The sequence below is a fragment of the Capsicum annuum genome, chromosome 7 (assembly GCF_002878395.1).
Source record: "Capsicum annuum cultivar UCD-10X-F1 chromosome 7, UCD10Xv1.1, whole genome shotgun sequence".
NCBI lineage: Eukaryota > Viridiplantae > Streptophyta > Magnoliopsida > Solanales > Solanaceae > Capsicum > Capsicum annuum.
Genome location: NC_061117.1, coordinates 178,146,726 through 178,169,693, shown reverse-complemented (window position 1 = coordinate 178,169,693; position 22,968 = coordinate 178,146,726). Strand labels below are relative to the sequence as shown.

The window sequence follows — 22,968 nt, the reverse complement described above, 5'->3', positions numbered from 1 at the left end:
ACTTTTATAAATTAAAATTTTTTATTACAATTTATAAATTATAACTTTTTATTACGGTTTTTACCAATTTTTTTTTAAAAAGTTATTGCTTCATTTTGTCAAATCAAGTACCATCTATCTCACTTTTTTTTATTTTTTCTTTCATAAATCGTATTAAGAAGTTACTTTTTAATAAATAAAAAATATGTAATTATAAATTTATTTTATTAATATGTAATAAAAAATTACATTGTTTTCTAAATTTGGTCAGATGAATGTATAATTGTTGATGTCACATCTCATACACACGGACCGAATGATTAAAAATGTGTAGTTAAATATTATGTTTTAGAAAATATATTATATTTTTAATTAGAGGGCCACACAATCTTGTAAAGTTAAAATTTAGTTAAAAAAATAATATATTTTTTATTCACCAACCAAACATCATAAAATATTTTTTGAAAAATATTTTTCAATCAACAACCAAACGTAAAAAAATAAGTGAAACAACAACTTATTTTCTATGATAAAATTTTTCATGAAAAATTTTCCATCATACCAAACACACGCTAAGTAGAGGCTAAAGTTGTGGACCACTTTATATTCTCTTAAGAAATTAAAGCAAGGCAAACAATATCATCACTAAAAGAAAATTGTCATAAGGTCCCCACCAGGTTGAAATCATGTCATAAGGTCCTTGCCTTTTTTTTCCCTCACTAGAAAAGTATGCACTATAAATAACCCGTAATCTGAACACCAAACTCAAACAAAGCATTGTTTCATTTGTCTAAAGCATATAACTGGATAAAAACTACTTCTTTGTTCCATATATTTAGTTGAGCAACGTTAACCTCTATATATGTTGTCATTTCAAATTATTCTACATGGATTTCTTCTCTGGGCTTCCATGGGTTTCTTGATGCCTATTGGGATTCTTGTAATAAGAATGACAAATAGACATGAACAATGTGGAAGAAGGCTAAAGATTATTCTCTATACTCATGCTACTTTACAGGTAACTAGTTTAATGCCTTTTTTAACATTTGTTTCACTATGAATGTGGAAAGGGTCATCACAAACTAGGCGGAGCTAGAAGCTCGGGTACACATTCGGTCGGACTCTGTAGCTTTTGCTCAAATAGTGTATTGTGTCAAGAAATTCATTAAATATGTACAAATATTAAATTTAGAACCCAGTTATTAACCCTTGAAGTAGCCATTTTGAAATTCAGAACCCATTCTATTTTGTGTGACATTGTTCTCTTGCTAGTTTATTCTCAAAAAAAAAAAAAAAGAATTGTCGCAATTTTATATTTAAAAACACCTTAACTTTAAAGTTTCTATTTATTCTAAATACATTTTTCCTTAACCACCTAAGTGATGCGATATGTTTAAGATCACAAGTCTCAACAACCATTTGTTCTCTTTTAAACTCTATGCACGTATACAACTTATTTATTAGATAGACCTTTCACCTCTAATGATATTGAAAGATCAAGAGCTATGGCCTATCAGTACTACAACTAGCTCTCTTAATTACATTTTCATATAGAAATGAGCGCAATTCAAGGTAATCATGATGTTAGGTGTAACCGTTTGTTTTATCACGTGATAATTGATAGCTTTAGAAAGTCCATGTACAATTACTATATCATTATATAGTGCATAAAATTCATGTTAATATTCTTTTTTGTTGTAATTTTGCAGATACTATCTTTTCTACTTGTAACAGTAGCAACAATAATGTCGATAGGAAACTTTGACAACTCTTTCACAAATAATCACCAAAAAATTGGCTTAGCTATTTATGGTGCTATATGGCTGCAAGCAGCCACTGGGGGTTTTAAGCCTGACAGGTAAAGGATATATATACTGGGTATGTTGTTGTTGTACAGGTAAAAGATATATACCTTAATTTCAAGATTTGTGTCATAAATTTGCCTGCCCTGGTTGTCCATCAGAATTTATGACAAGGTAAATTGTACCATCAATTTAAAATTCGTTAGGATTATTTGGGGCAACTATTGTGACAAGGCAAGTATTGGTCGTCCAATTTGAAATCCTGGTGATTTGTCAGGAGTTTACTACGTAATACTGGCCGCAAATCTATTCTTGCATTTTTCTTAATGGGGTCAAAACTTAAACTAGGGCACTGAGAGATCCTATTTGCGCAAATCTACCGAAGTTAATTTCAATAATTAAGTATTTTGCTTTGTTCCTCCTCTACAGGGAAAGCAAAGGAAGGAGTATATGGTTTTCAATTCACTGGCTTCTTGGAGTGACAGTTTCGTTACTGGGAATTATCAACATATATACAGGTTTACAGTCCTACCACACAAGAACAATGAAAAACACAAGTGTTTGGAACCTGGCTTTTACTGTTGAGATTGTTGTTTACCTGTTCATCTATCTGCTCCAAGAAAAATGGCCCTATATAAAGCAAATCAGGAGTGATTTACTCGATGAAACAGTAACGACAAACAGATCAAGAAACATCTTCAACAGATGAGTAAAGGAAATCTCATCATCATAGCCATGTTAAGGCTTACAAAAACAAATCATTTGCCTTTTACGAACATTGTATTTTTTCCAACTTTGTTACAATATCAGAAACAAGTATGAGAGTATGTGTACTATCAATGTAGAGCATCATATACAACATATAATACGAGAGATTTTGTGAACAATCAATGTAGAGCATATAATACGAGAGATTTTGTGTACTATCATGTAGAGCATCATATACAGCATATAATTCGAGAAATGGTGTGCTATTAATGTAGAACCTCATATACAACAAACAATACGAGAGCTTTCGTGTCCACTTTTCCGGCTTACATATTTTGTCTAAAATTTGCAACTAGCAAAAAGGATACTGGGGAAAGGGTAACTGATGAATATATCTGCACTTTATCTGAAGATACAGTAAACGGAACTGTCTCCACTATCATGAGAGGATTCACAACACAAATATGCCACAGATCGTTCTAACCAGCACGAGTTCTTGGTGGTGACACCAAGAATGAAAATGGACACTAAAACAAGAGAAAAATGCCCCCAGTAGATCACCTTTTGCTAAGAATCACTTGTTGCTAATGTAATACTGTACATATGCGATAATATGAAGTACAGTTAATCTACAACCCCAAATGACCATTCATCTCAAGACTTATCAGGGACTTTCACAAACTTTTTTGAGGAAAAAAATCACAAACTTATATTGTTACAATATGTTACTAACAGAAACATTGAGCATATCTGCAAAGTATTTATACGTCATGGAAATAACTGAACATAATCCGCCTCAATTTCAATCCTGAAATGAACAAGGGTGGAAGGATGACAAATGCTCCACTATAGCAAAAAACTAAAGTCATTCCTCTCAGATACTTTGTCCCTGTAGGCTTGTCTTATGGTGTTTCTCTTCTGTGAAGTAGCTAAGAACTTGGTACTAACCTTCTTCAGATTCTTATCCAAGGGAATGCTGAAGTCATCATGCGATCTCCAACCAACTTAGCGAGCTGATCATAAATTGTAGTTTTACAGAGCTACTATCACTTTCATAACCTGGTCAAGGATCAAGTGAATGACAGACAGGAACAGCTAAAGGGTAACTCGGTACTCACAATCAAAGCCAAAAGAAAGCAAAGACGGCAACTTTACTTGAAATCTTGCTATCACTTTTTGAGCAGAGAGGAGAATAGAGATAAAGATGGCCAAGGTCGATGGTTTCAATTCAGATGTTGACTGGAAAAACAAAATAGAAATTTTTTCCTAAAGATATTTTTGCAGAGAACATTTTCCTTCATACCAAATACAAATTTATTAGAATAAAATAATGACACTTCATGTTTCTTCTCTTTCCAACAGTTTTTTTGATATCTTTGGATCCAGTCCATGTATGACTGCATCACTTTTTTAACAATATCTAAGATCCTAGATGCCCGCGGTCGTATCTACTATTTACATATTTCAAATCAGTTCCCTATATACATCAGTGTGAGAAATAGTCATCATCAACTTGGATGTGACCATAAAGGATTATCAGAAAGAATATAAGATGAATTATGTTTTGGGCTTATAACTTACTAAGAAGGACAAGGAAATAAAGTTGAACAAAAGACAAGATATCTGCGCATTAACCATGTTAATTCAAAAGAGAGTGACAAGATATTGGTGGAATGACCCATGTCATCAACTTCAACAATGTCATTCTAATAGAGCACATAAACACTATCAAAATTTTTTGCTTACCCCAAGCATACTATTCCTAGGGTGAGAAATTCCAACCAACTCATTCGTCATTCTGTAAACTGTAAAGTAATCCTGATAATGAATCTATCTCAGTATTGAAGGAACCTACATCTTCATTATTCCATTTCTAATGATCGACCATATTGTTTATCATCCTGCATGTTATTGTGTTCATCTATAATGTAACCTTAGTTGTAGCTACTTGCAGCCAGACAAGAGGACTCTTTACTGCACAAGTAGAGAACAGAAGTAAAACCTTCTGGGTAATATACATACACTTTTATCAAGCATTTTCAGATGAAGTAGTCGAGAGTATCACAAAGGAAGACATACTGCTCATGCACATTACCCTCTTGATCAACATGTTGGTGTTAGAACTTGATTAACTATGTTGAACACTTCTCGTCATACTGCTGTTAACTTCTTCCTCGAGCTGGCAGCTGTATTCTCACCCCGTATCTATGGAGTACCATGGGTGTGTGCTCATCTAGCACACAAGATGAGCCTTCCCATGAAGCACTCACCTGGAAGATGAGTTCCTTAGAGATCAAAACTGGACTTTACATGATCTGTGGAGTCTGCACAATGAAATCCTCCAGCAAAACCAAAGGCCTTTCTTGTGCAAGAGCACCTTTGATACAGTTTACCCTATACGTGCATCTTTGATTTCATGGTGTCATTTGCTGTCATTCTAGCTGATTCATGTCATAAAATGTTAAAAGAAATATGGCAAGTAATTCAAACCACACCACGATTATGGCACGCTTTAATAAGTTCATGTTGAGGTCCTCACCAGGATACTTGATTTAACACCCTTGCACACTTACTGCCTCTGTCCCTATACTTCAGACATGACATGCTTGAACCTTCTCCATTGCTTCATCTGTTAATGCCTCATTAAGTAGCATCCGTTTCTTCAAGTTAGACAGCATTTGATCTATCACCAGTAATCTTTACATGAACACTTCCCATCAGCAAAATGATGAAATCTGTGGGAGTCTCTTAATACTATTTGTCTACCAACAACTTGTGATATGTATTTGAAGGCAGAGTGACAGTCCCCACAAACTCGAAGGTTTTTCATTATTCTTATAGGCATATCTGATTTCCGTGTAAGAACAAAGGCAACTGCAAGTCTTTCACTATGGTAGCTTAGGAGTTCTTCCTTATTCTCAAGTTCAAGATCATACAACGCATATTTAATCTGTGGTACATACCCTGCATCTCTAATCCTCTTGTGCAGTTCCTTAAGTTTTTCATAAATTGCATGTTTATCCGGATGTGATTGATCACCAGCTATAAAAACATGAACCCCATCTCTCATGCTTACCCAGCTGCATCCAGCTTCTTTCCTTACTGTTGTTTCTCGCATTGCACGCCGAGCCTCTGCTACATCCTCCCACTTCCCTCCTGAAGCATACATATTTGCAAGAAGCACATAATTCACAGCATTATGAGGTTCCAACTCTAAGAGCATGTGAGCAGCCTTCCTACCTAGATCTGTTTTACTACTGCTTGCTCGACCACAGGCTCCAAGCACAGTCCTCCAGATAAGTGCATTGGGCTTTAATGGCATTTTATTGATGAAGTCCTCCAATTTATTCATCTGCCCTGCTCGTCCCAGGATATCAACCATGCACGAGAAATGTTCAATCCTAGGTGTCAGACCATATTGTTTGCTCATGGAATTAAAGTAGTCCATTCCCTGCTCGACAAATCCCACGTGGCTACAAGCTGATAAGACACCAACAAATGTGACATGGTCAGGTGTTTGACCTTCCAGCTTCATTTTTGTAAAAAGCTCTAGTGCTTTATGTCCATGTCCATGCCGTGCATAACCAGATATCATTGAGTTCCATGAATATATATTACGTACAGGCATTACATCAAAAAACCTTGAAGCATAATCTATTCTTCCACATTTGGCATACATGTCAATAAGAGCACTCCCAACAACGATGTCAGATTCCAAACAGGCTCTAATTGCACAAGCATGAACTTCCATGCCATGCTCCAATGTTGCGATTGAGGCAGATGCACTGAGAACAGAGGCAAATGTGAAGCCATCTAATTTCTGACCCTTCTGCAGCATAAGCCAGACTAAGTCCATGGCTTTCGGTAAGACCTCATTGTGTAAATATCCAGAGATCATTAAATTCCAACTCACATTATCCTTCCTGTCAGACATTCCAGAAAATATGTTCTCACAGTCATCCATTTCCCCACACTTACCATAGCAAGCAAGAAATGTGTTTTCGATAGAATTAGCATCCGTTGCACTATATTTTAGCACCAGAGCATGGATTTGACGAACAAGACCAAGAAGAGAAAGAGATGATATTGCTGAAAGGACATTTATAAATGTCACATTGTTAGGACTCCATCCAGCACGCATCATCTGTATGAAGTACTCTATAGCTTCAGAAATAGATGTCTCCGAATCACCTAATGCACCAATCATGGAATTCCATGAAACTAGATCATGTTCTGGCATAATGGTAAACAATTTCTTGCATTCAGCCACACATCCAGTATCAGCATATAAAGCAAGAAGAGTATTAGACACTGAAACATCAAAATCAAGTCCTAACTTTATCCCTTCACTGTGCAGTTGTTCCCCCAATCTTATCCAATTCAGGCCTCCACAAGAACTTAAAGCACTTATCAATGAGTAATTTGATGAAGCCATTAAACCTGTTCTTCTCATAGTTTGGAAGGTCGATATTGCATCTTCAAAACAGCCATTTTGATCTAGAGCAGATATCATAGAGTTCCATGATACTGAATCCTTATCAACCATGACCTGGAAAACAGAATGGGCAATTTGGATTTCACCAAATTTAGAATACATATTAATCAGAGCATTTCCAATAGCAGCCATGGAGTTGCACAAACCAGTTCGGATAACATATGCATGTAGCTCTCTACCTCTTATTTCCCCTTCTTCCAACAAAGAGAATTTAGGAAATGCACTGAAAAGAACCACAAAGGAATCAGAATTGATATTAACTAAGTCTCTCATCTCCACAAAAACCTTAGCTGCGTCTTCTCCCTGACCAAGCCTCACCAATCCAACCATGAGCCCGTTCAAGGACACTGCATTCCTTGCACCCATCTGCCTAAAAACCTTCATTGCTGTATCAAGAGACCCAAACCTTCCAAAACCACTGAGCAGAGCACTGCCTACATACAAGTCCTCCAAGAGTCCAGACTTTTCAATGTTTGCCAGAAGCTGCTCCAGTAAAAGCAAACCGCAATTAACATAATTGGCAGCAGTAGTAACCAAGGTACCAAAAGTGAACTCATTCGGTTTAAAAGTAAACCCTATATCCTCTTTTCGCATATAAGAGAAGAGCTCGAAAGCATAAACTGGGCCTTGCAGAGCATAAACTGAAATAATAGAATTGCAAGATACTGAATTCTTTTTCTCTCTCTCTTCAAAAACACGCCACACATAATCACCATTACCTCCACAACTTCCGTACATCGATATCAACACATTGGAAACAACTTCATTAGAAGCATGCCCTGTTTTCAAAAGCAAACCATGAATTTGCATCCCCAACCTCAATCCACGATCACCTAAACCCTGACAAGACCTCAAAGCACTACCACAAGCATAATGATTAGGCACGAACCCCGACGAAATCATTTCTTTAAAAACGCGACATGCCTCATCAGGCATCCCATTTTGAGAATATCCCGTAATCAAGCACGCCCAAGTAACTAAATTTCTGCTTAGCATTTCATCGAACAGGCCATGAGCAGAGATCAAATCAGCATTTTTTACGTACAAATTGATAAGGGTGTTACACAAATACAAATCTTTAGCAACCCCATGTTTTATAATATCCAAATGGAGCTTTTGAGCATCATGTTCAGAAAAAGAAAACAGGTATTTTTGCACTAGAAACTCGCATTTATCTGAAACTGTAGGAATAGAATAGGGTGGCTGTTGTTGGTTTGTAGTGATGGTGGGATAAGCATAGTGATTGGATAAAGAGTGAAGAAGAGAAGCTGGAAAAGTGCTGAAACCAAAAATGGGATTTGGATATTGATGCAGTAGCTTGTTTCGCGTTTGTATCCTTGCTGTCATTAACATGGTGAGAAATGGTCAAAAAAGTAGTGTTGTTTTTTCATATTAACCTTGGCGCCATTTCAGTGCTCCAAGATAATTAGGTAGATGACTTCTAAAATGCAGGATGAGGCATTTAAGTGTCATTCAACAAATTTGGTGACCTAAAGCAAACTTTAATATGAGGTTTACATTTATTTATTTTTATGAGGTTTTAACTTTCCAAAAATATTCAAGCTTCGTTAAAAGTTTAGCTTATTAATGTGTTTATTTCAACTCTTGATCATATATGCCTATATTGTCAAGTTTTGGGTCATGTATACTCTTATTATCAAGTTTTGGACTATATATATCTTTTTTGCCGTTAATTGTTTTGCTAAAATTTTTTAATTCTTTTTTTTTAAAAAAAAAAATCATATTTTTCACATCACTTTTTAATTGTCACATCACATCTAATTAAACATGCCCATTATTCTACACGTTAACCATCCGTCAAATGTTCTTATCTACCTCACAATCTCTTTAGATTTTCTCTAATTTGCCGAAATTCCTTTATTGTGTTATTCGATTCTTGCATAACCCCAAGAATCATCAAGTGAAAACATGAAAAAAAGTGAAGAACACCCCATAAAAACTCAATGTACAATTGCGACGAAAATCAAGAATTAAAGTACTCACCAACTGTAAGTTATTTTAGTATCATATAAACCAACTCCATCTTTCGCACCAAAGGTCAATTCTAACATCAAGAATAAGAAGAATAAGGAAAACCCAAATGAGAAATTGGGATGTAGAAGTGTAAAAGAGGCAGTCCATATAGAGACAACAAAAACAAGTTGTCAATTGAAATGATATATTTTATACGTATGTATGTATGAGAGAAGCGGTTATGCAAGAATCTGAAAATACAACAAAGGAGTTTTGGCAAATTAAAGAGAATCCAAAAAGATTGTGAGGTAGATGGGAGCATTTGACGGATGTTTAATGTGTAGAGGAAAGGGTGGATTTAATTATATGTGATGTGGAAATAAATAGTGATGTGACAGATATAATTTCTTAAGAAAAAAAAAGGAAAAAAGGGGTTGGAAAATTTTCAGCAAAACAATTAACGACGACAAGAGTATGTATGACCCAAAACTTTACAACAAGGATATATATGGTCCAAAAGTTGGCAACATGGATATATATGGACCAAAACATGAACAACAAGGGCATTAGTGAGCTAAAATTTTAACGGAGGATATATCTGAATATTTTTGCAAAGTTTAGGGGCATATTTGACCTCCCCCCCTTTTTTTTTTAAAATGAACTTATACTCCCTCCCTCCCCAGCCTTTATGTATATATGCAAAGTCATTGCTTACTTAGATAAGGGAGAAAATAAAAATGGCATAATTTGCTTCATTTATTTCAATTGTTAAATGTACATGATCCAAAAAGAGAGTTATATTAAAAGAACCTAAGGATTTAAAAGAGTAATACATATTATAAAAAAAAAAAAAAAAAGGTGCAATGGCACTATCCTTCCTAATTTCAAAAAGTCTTCTTTCTTATTATACTTGTTTCATATCAAAATTTTCTAATTTCAAAAAGTCTTTTTATATTATACTTGTTTCATATCAAAATACTTATCATGTTCTATTTTTTAGAGAGTCAAATTGTCTACACCTGAAAAATTACAATTTACAGAGCTTTTGTGTAGTTTATGAATATCTGACGTTTAATTTTAGAATGTTAAATTAATCTAATCTAATTTAGCTTAAAAAATTAATCAAATTAACTTTTAAACGTAAAATATACCAAGAATTTTGAATGGAAGGAGTAAATATTTATAGGTTTATGTAACAACCCGCGTGTTCGAACATTATACTAGAGCTAAAATGATCCTTTATAACCTATATAATGGGAAGAAATCGACGGGGATTAAGGTATATAACGTTTAGAGGCGTTTTTGGACAAAATTCCAGGTCGTGTGTGTTGACACCTAGTTTTGACCCCCATGACTTAATTTTGAATTTCTTTGGTTTTAAATAAAATTACAATATTATTTTATTCAAATAGAATTTTTTTTTAAAAATATTTTCTAGATAATTTTGTCATTTTAAGTAGCGATTATATATTATTGCATTTGTATACTTTTGTTACTTAAATAATTATTTTATTGGAAATTTTATTTTAATCAAGGCTTGTCTCTAAAATGGGTAAAATATTGATTTAGATATAATTTATTTGGAAAAAAGTATTTGTTTGATTTTTTAAACCAAGAAGCTTTGGATTAAACCGATTGATAGTTCGTATCGAATTTTACTTTAATTTTAGCCAATTTATTAAATTTGATCATAATTGAAATCAATTTGACCACAATTGCAATGTAATTGGCCAATTGATTTTCAATATGATTTAAATTTAAACAAATTGAATGAAATTATAGCTTAAGGCTATTTTTTTTTAAACAACCTAGTATTTAAACTCCAAATCCTAAAATAATCCTTTCCTATTTTTTTTTGAAAAAAATCCTTTGGGCCAGCCATTCAGCTAACCCAACATCAAACCTGCCCAGGCCCAAAGCCAGTCCAGCCTATATTTCCCTTCCCCTCTAACCCAATTTAACTAGCTTAGCCCAATACACAATCCCTAACCAACCCAACCCAACCCAAATATTTTATTCCTTTCCCTTAACAGCAAAACAATGACAACAATAGAGCAACAACACTAGTGATTTCAACTCAGCAACAATAATATGCGTACAACGGCTTAGTGTATCCGTCTCCCTTCTTTTACTATTTTACCCCCGCTATACAGTTGAGAATGACTAGGGTTCCATAAACTTTCTTCTTTCTCATAATATATTCATCCATTTTTGTGTAAGGATTTAATCCCCAACGTCTCTCTCTGATTCAATTCAATTCAAGGATAATTTCAAAAAATAATTTCGAAATTCAGATTTGAAATTCATGTTTTTTCAAAATCAAAATCCTTATTATTTTACCTATAAATAGATGGTGAGGGATAGAGGTTTAAGGAGGGGGATTTTGGGGAAAAATTTGAAGATTCTGGGGGCGTACACTCCTAATCTTACGTAACCAAAATTTTCGAAGAACACACTCGAAAAACCAATTCCGACGAAAGAAAAAAAATACCGACGAACCATAATTGAAGCTTCGATGGTGAAAGCTCCATCGTGATAGGTTCGTCGTCCCAATTTCTGCCCCGAAAAGGTAAAAAAACCTTCATCCTTTATTCATCTGGTTCCGACTAATGCATTGTTAGTTCTTATTGTTGTAGTATTTTCTTTAGATTCTAGTATCTTTAGTTCGTGGTGAATTTGCTGCTGTAGTTTCTAGGCTGTGTTGCAGTATGTTTTGTTATTTGTGATGTCTGGTAATGTTAATCTCATTAGTTGAAGACAAGTCAAGTTTTAAACGTATATCATTTTTCTTTCAATTACACCTACGATATGGGAGAAACATGCTAAGTCTCATTTACGTGCTCCATGTTGTTATTGTATTTTTTTTCTGATCAATTATACAAACGTAAAAGTCTTTATTTGTTGTCCTCGAAAAGTTTGGGATATCTCATTTTCCGACAAGGTTCATCCCCGTTCCTCAGGTTTTGATCGGACTAATACTAAGGGAAGGTCCAGGTATTAAGTGTTGGGGTGAAATTTATTCCTTGGTGACTTCACTACAAAAAATGAATCAAATTGCGGGGGTTTATTTATGACAGTAATTTTAACATCTGTAAAATTATATGAAATATGAGGGATAAAAATCTGTTGCTAAAATTTATAAATTTGTGGAGGTTTTAACCCCCGCTATTAATTGAAAAAAATATATTTTTTTTAATTGACCAAACATTTCCCCCCTTGGCCAAAAAATAATGCCGACAGCTTTAGCATCGACTCCCAAAACCCCCAAATCGACCCTCTCTCTCATTTTCTTCCAAATCCCCCCAAATCAATTGACGGCTTTAGCATTGACTCCGTTCGGCCGGCCATTGCTACTCCGGCCGACCATTGCGGTGATCATTTGGTGTTACTGGTGCAGTTTGGAGGTGATTTTATTGATATTTGATGCATATTTTTGTGTATTTTTACTATCATGGATAGTTTTTGGTTTGAATAATGAGTTGTTTTTGCGATCTTGAATGATGTGAATTTGATGTGCTGTGTCATTGAGTAGATTATGTAGAGTATTCATTGAGTCTATTGATGACTTTGTTGGTTTTGAATGCTTGTGTATATCTGAGAGACCGAGACACTCATTTTGCAGCTGCTCATTGAATAGAGATATCTGATGCTCAATTTCGTGCATTTCTGTAGTGTTTGATTTAAATTATGAGTTATTTTGCGAAATTGATGTGCTATGTAACTGAGTAGATTATGTAGTTTCTTTGTTTGAGTATTTGATGACTTCTTTGGATTAATTGAATGCTTGTCACTCATTTCACTGCTCCTCATTATAGGTATATAATGTTAATAGGTATACTACATAATCTATATCTCTACTATTCTTTAAAAGAAAAAAAAATCTGTCGTTTCTCTTAATCTATATCTGTAAGGATGAGCTTGAATACCTGCACTTCTGATTTCTCAACGTTGTAAGCCTAGAGAAGTTCTGAGGGACTCAATTGTTGAAGAAATTCCTCTGTCTAGTTTTATTTTCCAAATTTGAGCTATAAATCCTTGTCAGGCTTATATTACTCAAGGGCTCAAGGCTAGTACTTATTTATTGGTGTTCACTATTTGTCGTACTAATTGCATTTACTTAGTGCATATAATGTATTTTTCTATCATTAAATTGGACAAATTTATAGTGGTGTCCTCCTTTTACTTCAAACTCTTTTCCACAAGTTGATATGACCTCTGGGTCATATAATTGATGTGTTATTTATTCCTCCAAATTCTTATGTTTTTTATGATGAAGAAAGTGCTTATTTATTCTTTCCTTAGGGAGCCATTCATAACTCTTCAACGTCTTTGGTATAATAATCTGTGTAGGTCCTTATAAGCTGTTTACTGAAGAGAAAAAAGTCCTGTTAAACAAGCAGTTCATGATTTGTTGCCTGCTACCTCTGTAAGTTTCTGCTTTCTGTGTCAGCTTATATATTAGTGTTAGTGAAATGTATTTATATGTTTTCTTTTGTATTGGATATTCTTACTTATGCACTGTGTTGAAGCTGATCATTTTTGTTCCTGTACAAGCTTGTTTCAGTCTTTAATGCACTTTGTTCAAGTAATCCACTTAATATAAAAGGTTTAGATTGATTCCTAAATTCCAAAACATTGTAGGCAAAATGGCAGCCTCTGCACACTCTAGATGTTCTTTTCCTTAGATATATAGGTATATAATGTTAATGATTGGTATGCGCCTACTAAGAAGATGCATATTTTTGTGTCCTAAGTGCACCTTGCCGATTAAGCTTGTCTGACTTAATTGGTAATTGTCTGATAATGTTTTAAGAATTGCCTGCTTGACTGATTACTTTTGCTTCAAGACAATAAACTATAAGTTAAAGATAAAAATATTGTGCTTTGTAGCTTAAATAAGTATCACAAGACATACACAAAACATGTGGCTTGTATTTGCTATTAATATGGTAAGTCGAACCAAAAAATCATATATAGATGAGAGGTTCCTGGTGAAAATTATGAAATTTATTATCTGTCTAGCCACTAGGAAAAGGAAGACTAGGCCATATGTTTTACTAAAAATAAAAAAGAAAGAAATACTGTAGGAATTCTATATTTGGGAGTTTTTGTTCCATTACTCCATTTGGACTTGCCATAGTTTTGGGTGAAGTTGTCGCATTATGATTGGAGTTACAAGTCAGATAAAATCTATTTTTCTGACAGAACCTTAAATAGTTTGCAAGTTCATTTTTTATTAGATAATTTTCACCATTGCTGATGGAGAACAGAAAGAGCATTGTTAAGTTTTAAGGAGGTGCAGTAAACAGGGCTAACTTCTTTAAGTTAACTGTGCAGTTAGCTTATCATGTTGCACATCAGTTTAATTTTGTCAAAGAAATCGGCTGCTCTTTTGCTTAAATCCTTCCCGTATTCTCTACTATGAAAGACTGTTTGCCTCAATTATGTTGGTGCACTTGTTTGCTATGAGTGATCATCTTGTTCTAAGGCTATTCCTGTAAATTTATTTTTGAATTGGATGGTTGTCGACTCTATCCATTTTGTTAGAGGGGGATATAAATTGATTTGGACATTTGGTACAGTACTTCTATTGTTTGTTGGAAGTTATTGCCTTCTAAAGTGGCAACCTTTCAATGTCTCAAAGGAAGACCAGGAAAGTAAATTTACTGTGGTTAAGGCGTAGGAATGCTAATGAGGAAAGAACATGATATTGGGGTAAGGGTGACAAGTGTTAGAAATGTGTAAATATATCAACAACTAAAAATATTGAAAACTTAACAGGTCAGTTTTTCTAAGCAGATACAGTTTGGACTTATAATTAGAATGTTCTTTTCTTACTTAAGATTTCATATCAACTTTTATTCTTTTCTGAATATTTTGTTGTTTAAAAAGTTTGATGTTGAAATAGAATTGGAAGAAGTTCAATGAAATCATTGTGCCAATACAACATGGTCATCATGATTATCTATCAACGTCCCTTCCAATGTGGCAATAGAAGGAAACAAATGAATCATATCGATGATGTTTTTAGTTGTACCCAGATATAAATATTTTATAATAAGGACTAGAAGTTTATATGATTGATTTTTATACTTTGCATTTTTATGTAGCCAAGTGATGTAGCTAGTGGACCCATTTCGCCCATGGATGCAAGGAGATCATGTGATGATAGTGATCCTAATGACAGTCGTTGATTTCGTTGCAAATTGTCTTGGATATTCAATTATGATGATGTAATTGTGTGGTTGGAATGAATCTTAGAATATTGAAGGTTTTGTGTTTAAATTTAATTTTGGAGTTTGAAGATACTAATGTTGAAAATTTGGAGTTTGAAGATGCTAATATTGAAAATTTAATTTTGAAATTTAATGTTGAATGTATTTTTGATATGCTTGTAAATTACAATGTTTAATTAGTCATGTAGTGTTAATGATATATGAATTGAACAAATATTGAATTGTAGTCATGCCTAAAGGAACAATTAAACCACTAAATTAAAAAAAGAAAGAAAAATTGCGGAGGTTTTAAACTGCCGTAATTTTTAAATAAAAATTTATTATAAAAAGAATTAAATTTAGAGTAATGGGGGTCGACTGCCGCAAATTAATTATGGCGGTCAGAAAAAACTACAGAAAATTGATTGTGCTGACGCGTATTGTGGGGTTTTTGGAAATCTCCGAAATCAAAATTTGCTGGTGTTTTAACCTTGCAAACTTTAAAATTAACCCCCGCAATTTGACCCATTTTTTGTAGTGCTTCTTTTAAAATTTTGCTAGAGATGAAGCATATGTGTGTCATGGTATGATCTCATCTCCGAAAGTTCTCAACTTAAAACTTTAAATAAGCATGTCTCTTCCTCTTTTTCTGTGTTGATTTTGTTAGTATGATCCTTGAATTTTTTTTAACTTGTCCTTTATTTTAGTGTCATCAACGAGCAGATCATTAATAATATGGCCAATGAATGTGTTATCACTTGTCATCACTGGAACTTTGATGCATTCTTCATATGGTGCGTATAACATATGAACTTTGGACATACCATTAAAGGGATAATAGTTCGAAAAATACCTGTACTTTGCCTAAATTTGCAGTTGTGCATACTGAACTTTGCGGGGGTCCTGTTACCTCTCTAGACTTTTTTAAAGTGGAATTAATTCTCCTCCGAAATGCTATACCCAGTTTTGGAAGATGACGGTGTAATACACGCGCCAATCTCATATTTACATGTGTATTTTTTATTTAAAATAAATTTTTATTTACTTTCTTCTCCATTCTTATTCTTTTCATCACTTTTCATCATTTTTTCACCAAAATCTTGATTCTTAATTTTTGAAATTTGGCTTTTATTTAGTTCATATCTTTTTTTTAAAGAAAATTATTTCCCAAATTTCAAATTCAAATAAAAAACTTTCTTCAATAATTTTATTCAAATCGAATGGAACACTTTCCCAAAGTTTCTTAATTATGCCCAAATGTTCGAATCGAAAAACTTCAAATCATATGGTTTATTCAAATTATGGAGAAAACCATAAGAAAACTTCCCATAAAAAACTTAATTTGAATAATTTTATTCAAATCGTATGGTTTAGCATTGAACAAAGGCTGGTGATTGTCGGCGGCAATGGTGGGTTAGTTTTGCTATTTTGATGGAATTGAAGATGACCCATTTGGTTGTGTATGTGTGTGTTAAAATAGGGTCAAATTGATGAATTGAATTGGGTGTGTTGAAAATGATCCATTTGGGGTGTGTGTATGTGTGATGAAAGTGTGTTCAATTCAATCCCAATTCAACAATGGAGCAGCCATGGTGCTTTGTTGAAGAGAAAAAAGAAAGAAGAGAGAAGAGAAAGAAGACGCAAATGAAAAAATAAATAAAAAACATAAAAATTTTAAAATCAAGAAAATTGAGGGGCTATGTGACAAAAAAAGGTTTATAGCGATTTTTTAACACTCTCACGCGCTCAATGTACATGAATTACATGAAATGATTCAAGTGGGAAGATATATGTCATTTAAATATGAAAAAAAGTCTAGGGTGTAATAGGACCCCCGCAAATTTCTGCATGCACAACTGCAAATTTAGGCAAAGTACAAGTATTTTTTGGACTATTAACCCAACCATTAAATAGCATCTCCAAGACATCCAGGCCACCTTATTTTCATGTTGTTCATTATGATTTGTTGGAAATACTTGGGTTATACTCCCTTAATTCCTTTTCGTTCAAAATTTGCAAATTTTCTTTTTAATCTCTCTACCACAATTGCTATTTTTTTTAATCTTTATTTGATGCATGAGACATGAATTCGAGTCTGTTGGACTCCATTTTCCTCGCATATTTTGATTGGCCAAAGAGGCTTACGCTGTCTCGAGTCAAAACCCTATGCTGAAGTCCCATAACGAGACTGAGCTGTGGTGATATACATCACATATACACTGAAAGCAGTAGCTGCACACCATCATACGACATACAATACACAATGGAGAGGGAATATGCTGATTTCTATGATGATATACAGTATATACAGAAAAACGCAAGGGGAAGGGCAGAAGAATACAACTGATATACATGAAAAAATAGAATGAAAATCTATAGAATTTAGGTCCAAAAGCTGGACAATCCTTTAATGGGCCGAAAGGGCCCAATCTTATCTCTTCTCTCTTTATTTCCCATGTTAACTTATTTATTTGAACACTTTAATTAATTAATCTCGATAAATCCCTTAGATGTTGCTATTTTTATTTATCTTCATTTCTCCTCGTTACTTGTTTGAATTTTTCTATTCATTTTATCCCTTTAAATAAATAAATAAATAAATAAAGAATAAAAAAATAGATTTTATGTTAATCTTCTTAAAGAGAAGCTTTTAGAATTAAGACGACTCTCTTTTTGTTCATCTTATTTAGGCTAAAGAGATTTTTCCTACACATAAAAAAAATAGATTTTCTCAAATTGATTTCTTCTAAAAAAATAATTTTTTCCGTGATTGATTGAACGTTTCTTATTTATTTTGGTTTAACATTTCTTCTTAAAATCTATTATTAATAAAATTGAGATTTCAATTAACATTGACCATCAAAGTAGATTTTACTTTAAAATGACCTTTCTCAAAAATAAATAGGTTTGCCTTAAGACAATATTACTAAAACTGAAATTTTGTTTAAATTTATTTTTTCAAAATCAATTCCTTTTAGCTAAAAGTAGACTATTTGTACTTGAACGAAATGAATCTATTTTTTGAAATTGCTAGATCAAGTTTCATATTTTTATGAAAAATTGACCCTTTTGCAAAATTAGTCATTTATTAAGTTAGTCAAAAATTATTTGGTATGTCTTTCTTCAAACGGACTCTTCTAAGTGCATTAAAAACCCTTTTAGGGCGTTAATTGAGCCCTTACTCATTTTCTCTAGTTTCAAATATTTATTTCCATTTTTGAACTTTTGAAACTCTTTTGAGTTTTTTTTTTTTTTATAAAAATCAAGTGGCGACTCTGTGAATTTCTTAAAATTATTTCAAAAATTTCTTGAATCTTTTGAAATAGTTTTAGAGAAGTCAAAATCATTTTCTTGTCGGAAGAAATCCGAAAGGGATACAACAGAAATGACAACTCTGCTGGGGGTTTAATTAGGTTCTAACCAAATATTTGAACTAACTTCTTTGACTAATATTCGGGTTTGTAATACATGAACTGTTTGTTTGCTTATGTGTTTAATTTTTCATTAAATTTAAACTGTTCCATTTCATGACATACTTCTATATTTGAATATATAAACGGTTTTGGGGTTTTGCGGATGTCCAGGCTCCTATTTATCAATTTCAAATAAAGTATTGAAAATACGACAGTTTATTGACACGTTACGCGTCCGATGACAATTCGTAGTTCAAATTTGAGTTGTCCACTTGGGAACTTGGTCAAAGTCCACTCTAAATACCTAGGATAAAGTGAAACCAAAACTCTTTTTAGGCATGAGCCTAGGACGACCCAATACCCGATGGGAGTATTGGGCCTATTAGAAAAACCACCTTACGTCTATTGACTACGAGTCAATAATAAATGATCATCCTTTATGTGTTTTAATTGAAGGATGTAATGCTGAATTGTACGGACCATTGTCCCATGGGATATATTTAAGAGGAATGAAACGTCTTACAAACTACATGTATATCTTTCTAATGTTAGGCTTACCTTTGGCTTGAAAGGTCCCATGTATGCTAGGATGCATTAAAAATGATTTATGTACTAAAGTGTTCCATTATTTTTCTTTATCTATATTCTCTTGATTTGTGTGTTTAAATAACATACGTTTGGCTTGAAACAAGACTAGTCTATTATTCTATCTCGAAGGCTTAGAGCGTTGTTAGGCATATAAGACAAAAAATATTTGAATCCTACTAAAATGCCCTTAAAAGTCTATTGATATAATCCCTTCCAAACCACTCAAGTTTTATTGAAAATTCAGTAGGTCATTGTCCAATTCACATTGACCATGTTGCTCTCACAAATCGCCTTTTCTCGTTATCAATTATAGCTAGAGTTATTTAGGTATTCTATTAATGGAAAGACTAAGATGTCTTCAAAAGTGCCTTTGGGGTGTTTATTCGTAAACACCCGACCTCTTCAAATCGTTTAATTCACTATATCCAGAATGCTATTTTCGCCATTAAATTCAAAATCTGTCAAACGGTCAAAATTCTGATCGTTCAGCCACTTTTCAAAAAAGTGTCCCATTTTTCGAGCTAAACAAATGTTATTTATTTCATATTACTTTGGTTAATTATTATGATTCATGAACTAACATTTTACCTTTTGAGTGCTTTTATTTTCTTTTAGAGAATTGTGTTGGTAGTCAAACTTGCTCACTTCACAAAGACAAAAAGTAAATCGCTGGCAGAACATAAGTACTTCACATGGTCCAAGGTAAAAATAGCGACTATAGATTCATCAGTTCTTACTTGGGCTAATAGAAGGACTTGTTCAACTATGGATCCTAGTTTGATTAGCACAAATACTTCACCTGAGTCAGTTCCCACCTTCTTTGTGGCAATGGACCCGAGTGCCTCGATAGAATGAGAAATAAGCCTAGAGTTCATTGCTGGTTTGGAAAAAAAAATTTTTGAGCTAAGGATCATGGTGATGCAAAGTAGAACACCTTCTCAGACTCCTCCAAACATGACTCTGACTCCTGATGCTCGACCATAGGGACCTATGTTTTCAACGTCAGAAGGAGTTGATCAAGAAGGTCATTTTGCTCATGCTTCCTAGGATGCCCCTTCTGGGTACACAGTTGCTCATCCAAAGGTTCAGAACATATCATTGTCACGACAAGCTCTGCCAGTGTACACCTATTCTACTGCCCCACCTGTGCCAGAAACTCAAGGGTTATACCGCTTAGATTCTAATAATTATGTTGAAACAGAGAATGATCTAAGAATATATATTAATGATAAGGTGAACAAAAAGCTCAAGCTCTAGGAAGATGCAATGGGAAGTCTTCGGGGACTTATGAGTAACCAAAGTGTGAAGTATGAAGAGTTTTGTGTATTTCCTGAGATTGAGTTGCCTGGTTACAAGATTCCAAAATTTGAAAAGTTTGATGGGTCTGGAAATCCTTTCTTTCAATTGAAAACTTATTGTGAAAAGTTGATTGGCGTGGGCAAGAATAAAGGAATACGGGTCAAGCTATTTAATTAAAGTTTGAGCGGAAAGGCTCTAGAATGGTATGTTAAGCAAGATGTGACTAAGTAGCACACTTGGGATGACCTGGAAAATGCTTTTATGGATTACTACAAGTTTTATATCGATATCATTCCTAATAGGATATCTATCACAAATCTAAGGCAGAAATCAAATGAGAATTTTCGTGAATATGCCATACGTTGGAGAGAAGAAGTGACCAGGGTAATCCTCATATGGAAGAAGTTAAAATGATAAGTTACTTTATTCATGCACTAAATCCAGAATATTTCAATCGTATGGTAACAATGACTAGACAAACATTTACTAAAATTATTAAGACTGGGAAGATGATTGAGGATGGCCTTAAGACAGGAAGGATAATAAATTTGACAGATCTGCAATCCACTTATAAGGACTTCCAACCTAGCTCTTTCAAAAACAGAAAGAAAAAAGAGAAGAAAGTAATGAGAGTGATGACTCAAGAAAGTTTTCCCAACTACAAGAAACCTCCTCGATATCATCCTAATACTCGACATGCTCAATATCCAATTTACAATGCGCAAGCAATATATTATGCTCAACCTTCACCACAAAACTACCAAAACAATGCCCCTCATGTAAATCATGAAAGGAAACCTCCTAGGATCTTCACTCCATTGGCAAAACCACTTACTCAGCTTTATGAAAGTTTGAAATATGCAGGGTTACTTCATTTAGTAAAAGTAAAGACTGCGAATAATTCTGCTAATTGGTATGATCCAAAAGAGTGATGTGCTTACCATTCTGGAGTTTTTGGACATGATACAAAGAAATGTATCACTCTCAAGTACAAAATTTAGGATCTGATTGACAGCAAGGTGATAAAGCTTGAAGAAGCTCCAGCTAATGTTAACAACAATCTATTGCCCAATCATAAGAAGTAGTTATTGTCATCATCAATCAGAAAAAGCATAAAATTTTCTCAAAAAGCGCATTTTGGCATCCTTCTATCCTGTGTTTGGAATTTCATGTTTTATTTTTTTGTAATCATACTTTCTCATTTTAATTTCTTGTAATTGCATTCTGTCGCTTTATTTTCTTGTAATTGCACTTTATGGTTTTGATTTCCTTGTACTTGTACCCTTTTAGTTGTAGTGAACTACGTTCGACCTAATTTTCCTTGTGGAATACGTAGTCGACCTGTATTGGCTCGATCATGTTATCAAATATATCAAATATTCTCTTTATTTTGTATGAACTACGTTTGATCTAAATTCCCAAGAATGGGGTACGTAGGCAGCCTATGTGGACTTTGGTCAACCCTTTAGAAAATTTATCTTTTCATATTATGTATGAACTATGTTTGACCTGAATTCCCAAGAATGGGATATGTAGGCGGCCTATGTCGGCTTTGGTCAATCCCTTAGAAGATTTAGTTTTCCATTTTATGTTGGAACTACCTTTCCTACCCCAATGGAATGCGTAGGTGCCACACTAGCTTGGTCATATTTTCCATAACATTTTCATAGAAATTACGACAAAATTTTTGAGAAGACCTAAAAAATTCATCGAAGGATCCTTTCCCAAGTTAAATAAAGATGATATTTAAGCATGTAATTGGGGGAGAAATTTTTGAGAAGGTCTAAAAAATTTCACAAAACTTGACATTTGCTACAAAATTGAAAATCAGACGTTGCTAAAGCTGAGATCGGGGCATAATTTTTGAAGTTCTCTATACTTAAAGAACTCTATGCTAGAAATAACTCAAGTATTTTGTGTTTTAGACTGGGGCAAAATTTTTGAGAAGGTCAAAAAAATTTCATACTAAAAAATGTCACAAGTTATGAGAAACTTTGAGAGTTTCTATGTTATAGACCGGGGTAGAATTTTTGAGGAAGATCCTAAAAAATTCCATAAAAACCATACTTCAAGATCAGAAAGTTTGCAAATTAATGATCAACAAACTGTACCAGGAGAGCAAGGCAATACCAACACAGTCAATCTCTCAAAATTAAGAATTTTTCTTTAAATGCAGGAATAGTGAAGTCACAAAGTTGACAACGTTAAGCATTACAAAAGGCATTATGAGGCCCACTGTGGCCATGCTGGAAATGATCGGGCATAATGACAAAGATGTGAAGATATTATCAAAACTAATATCTCTAAATCATCATGATTCAAACAACTTTATCTTTATTTTTAAACTCTATCTTCTGTTATACTCTTGGCTTAGTTAGAACAAATTATTGTTTAATTAATGAGTGTTCTTTAAGTTATACAGATGACGTCATGCAAGATCGCCTCTAAGAAATAATGCAAAAGTATCCTCTCAAAGTTTGAGGACTCAATCCAGA

At 33.7% G+C, this 22,968-nt stretch overlaps 2 protein-coding genes across 2 annotated transcripts; one reads left to right on the top strand and one right to left on the bottom strand.

The window, feature by feature from the left end:
- The first annotated feature begins 617 nt into the window (after window positions 1-617).
- On the top strand, window positions 618-2,672 carry LOC107877191 (cytochrome b561 domain-containing protein At4g18260). The gene is made up of 3 exons (XM_016723900.2): window positions 618-997; window positions 1,689-1,837; window positions 2,211-2,672. Exons 1-3 carry the CDS (start codon window positions 842-844, stop codon window positions 2,488-2,490), a joined length of 585 nt encoding a protein of 194 aa, XP_016579386.1. The 5' UTR covers window positions 618-841; the 3' UTR covers window positions 2,491-2,672.
- A 1,439-nt stretch (window positions 2,673-4,111) lies between these two features.
- LOC107878103 (putative pentatricopeptide repeat-containing protein At5g09950) lies at window positions 4,112-8,515 on the bottom strand. The gene has a single exon (XM_016724985.2). It carries the CDS (start codon window positions 8,335-8,337, stop codon window positions 5,176-5,178), a length of 3,162 nt encoding a protein of 1,053 aa, XP_016580471.1. The 5' UTR covers window positions 8,338-8,515; the 3' UTR covers window positions 4,112-5,175.
- Window positions 8,516-22,968: the final 14,453 nt, after the last annotated feature.

What these genes read in the sequence shown, in the direction of transcription:
- LOC107877191 (XM_016723900.2), top strand. Translation starts at nt 842, where the DNA reads ATGTTGTCATTTCAAATTATTCTACATGGATTTCTTCTCTGGGCTTCC. An exon ending in ATACTCATGCTACTTTACAG is followed by an intron (nt 998 to 1,688) that starts GTAACTAGTTTA and finishes GTAATTTTGCAG; the next exon opens with ATACTATCTTTTCTACTTGT. An exon ending in GGGGGTTTTAAGCCTGACAG is followed by an intron (nt 1,838 to 2,210) that starts GTAAAGGATATA and finishes CCTCCTCTACAG; the next exon opens with GGAAAGCAAAGGAAGGAGTA.
- LOC107878103 (XM_016724985.2), bottom strand. Translation starts at nt 8,337, where the DNA reads ATGTTAATGACAGCAAGGATACAAACGCGAAACAAGCTACTGCATCAA.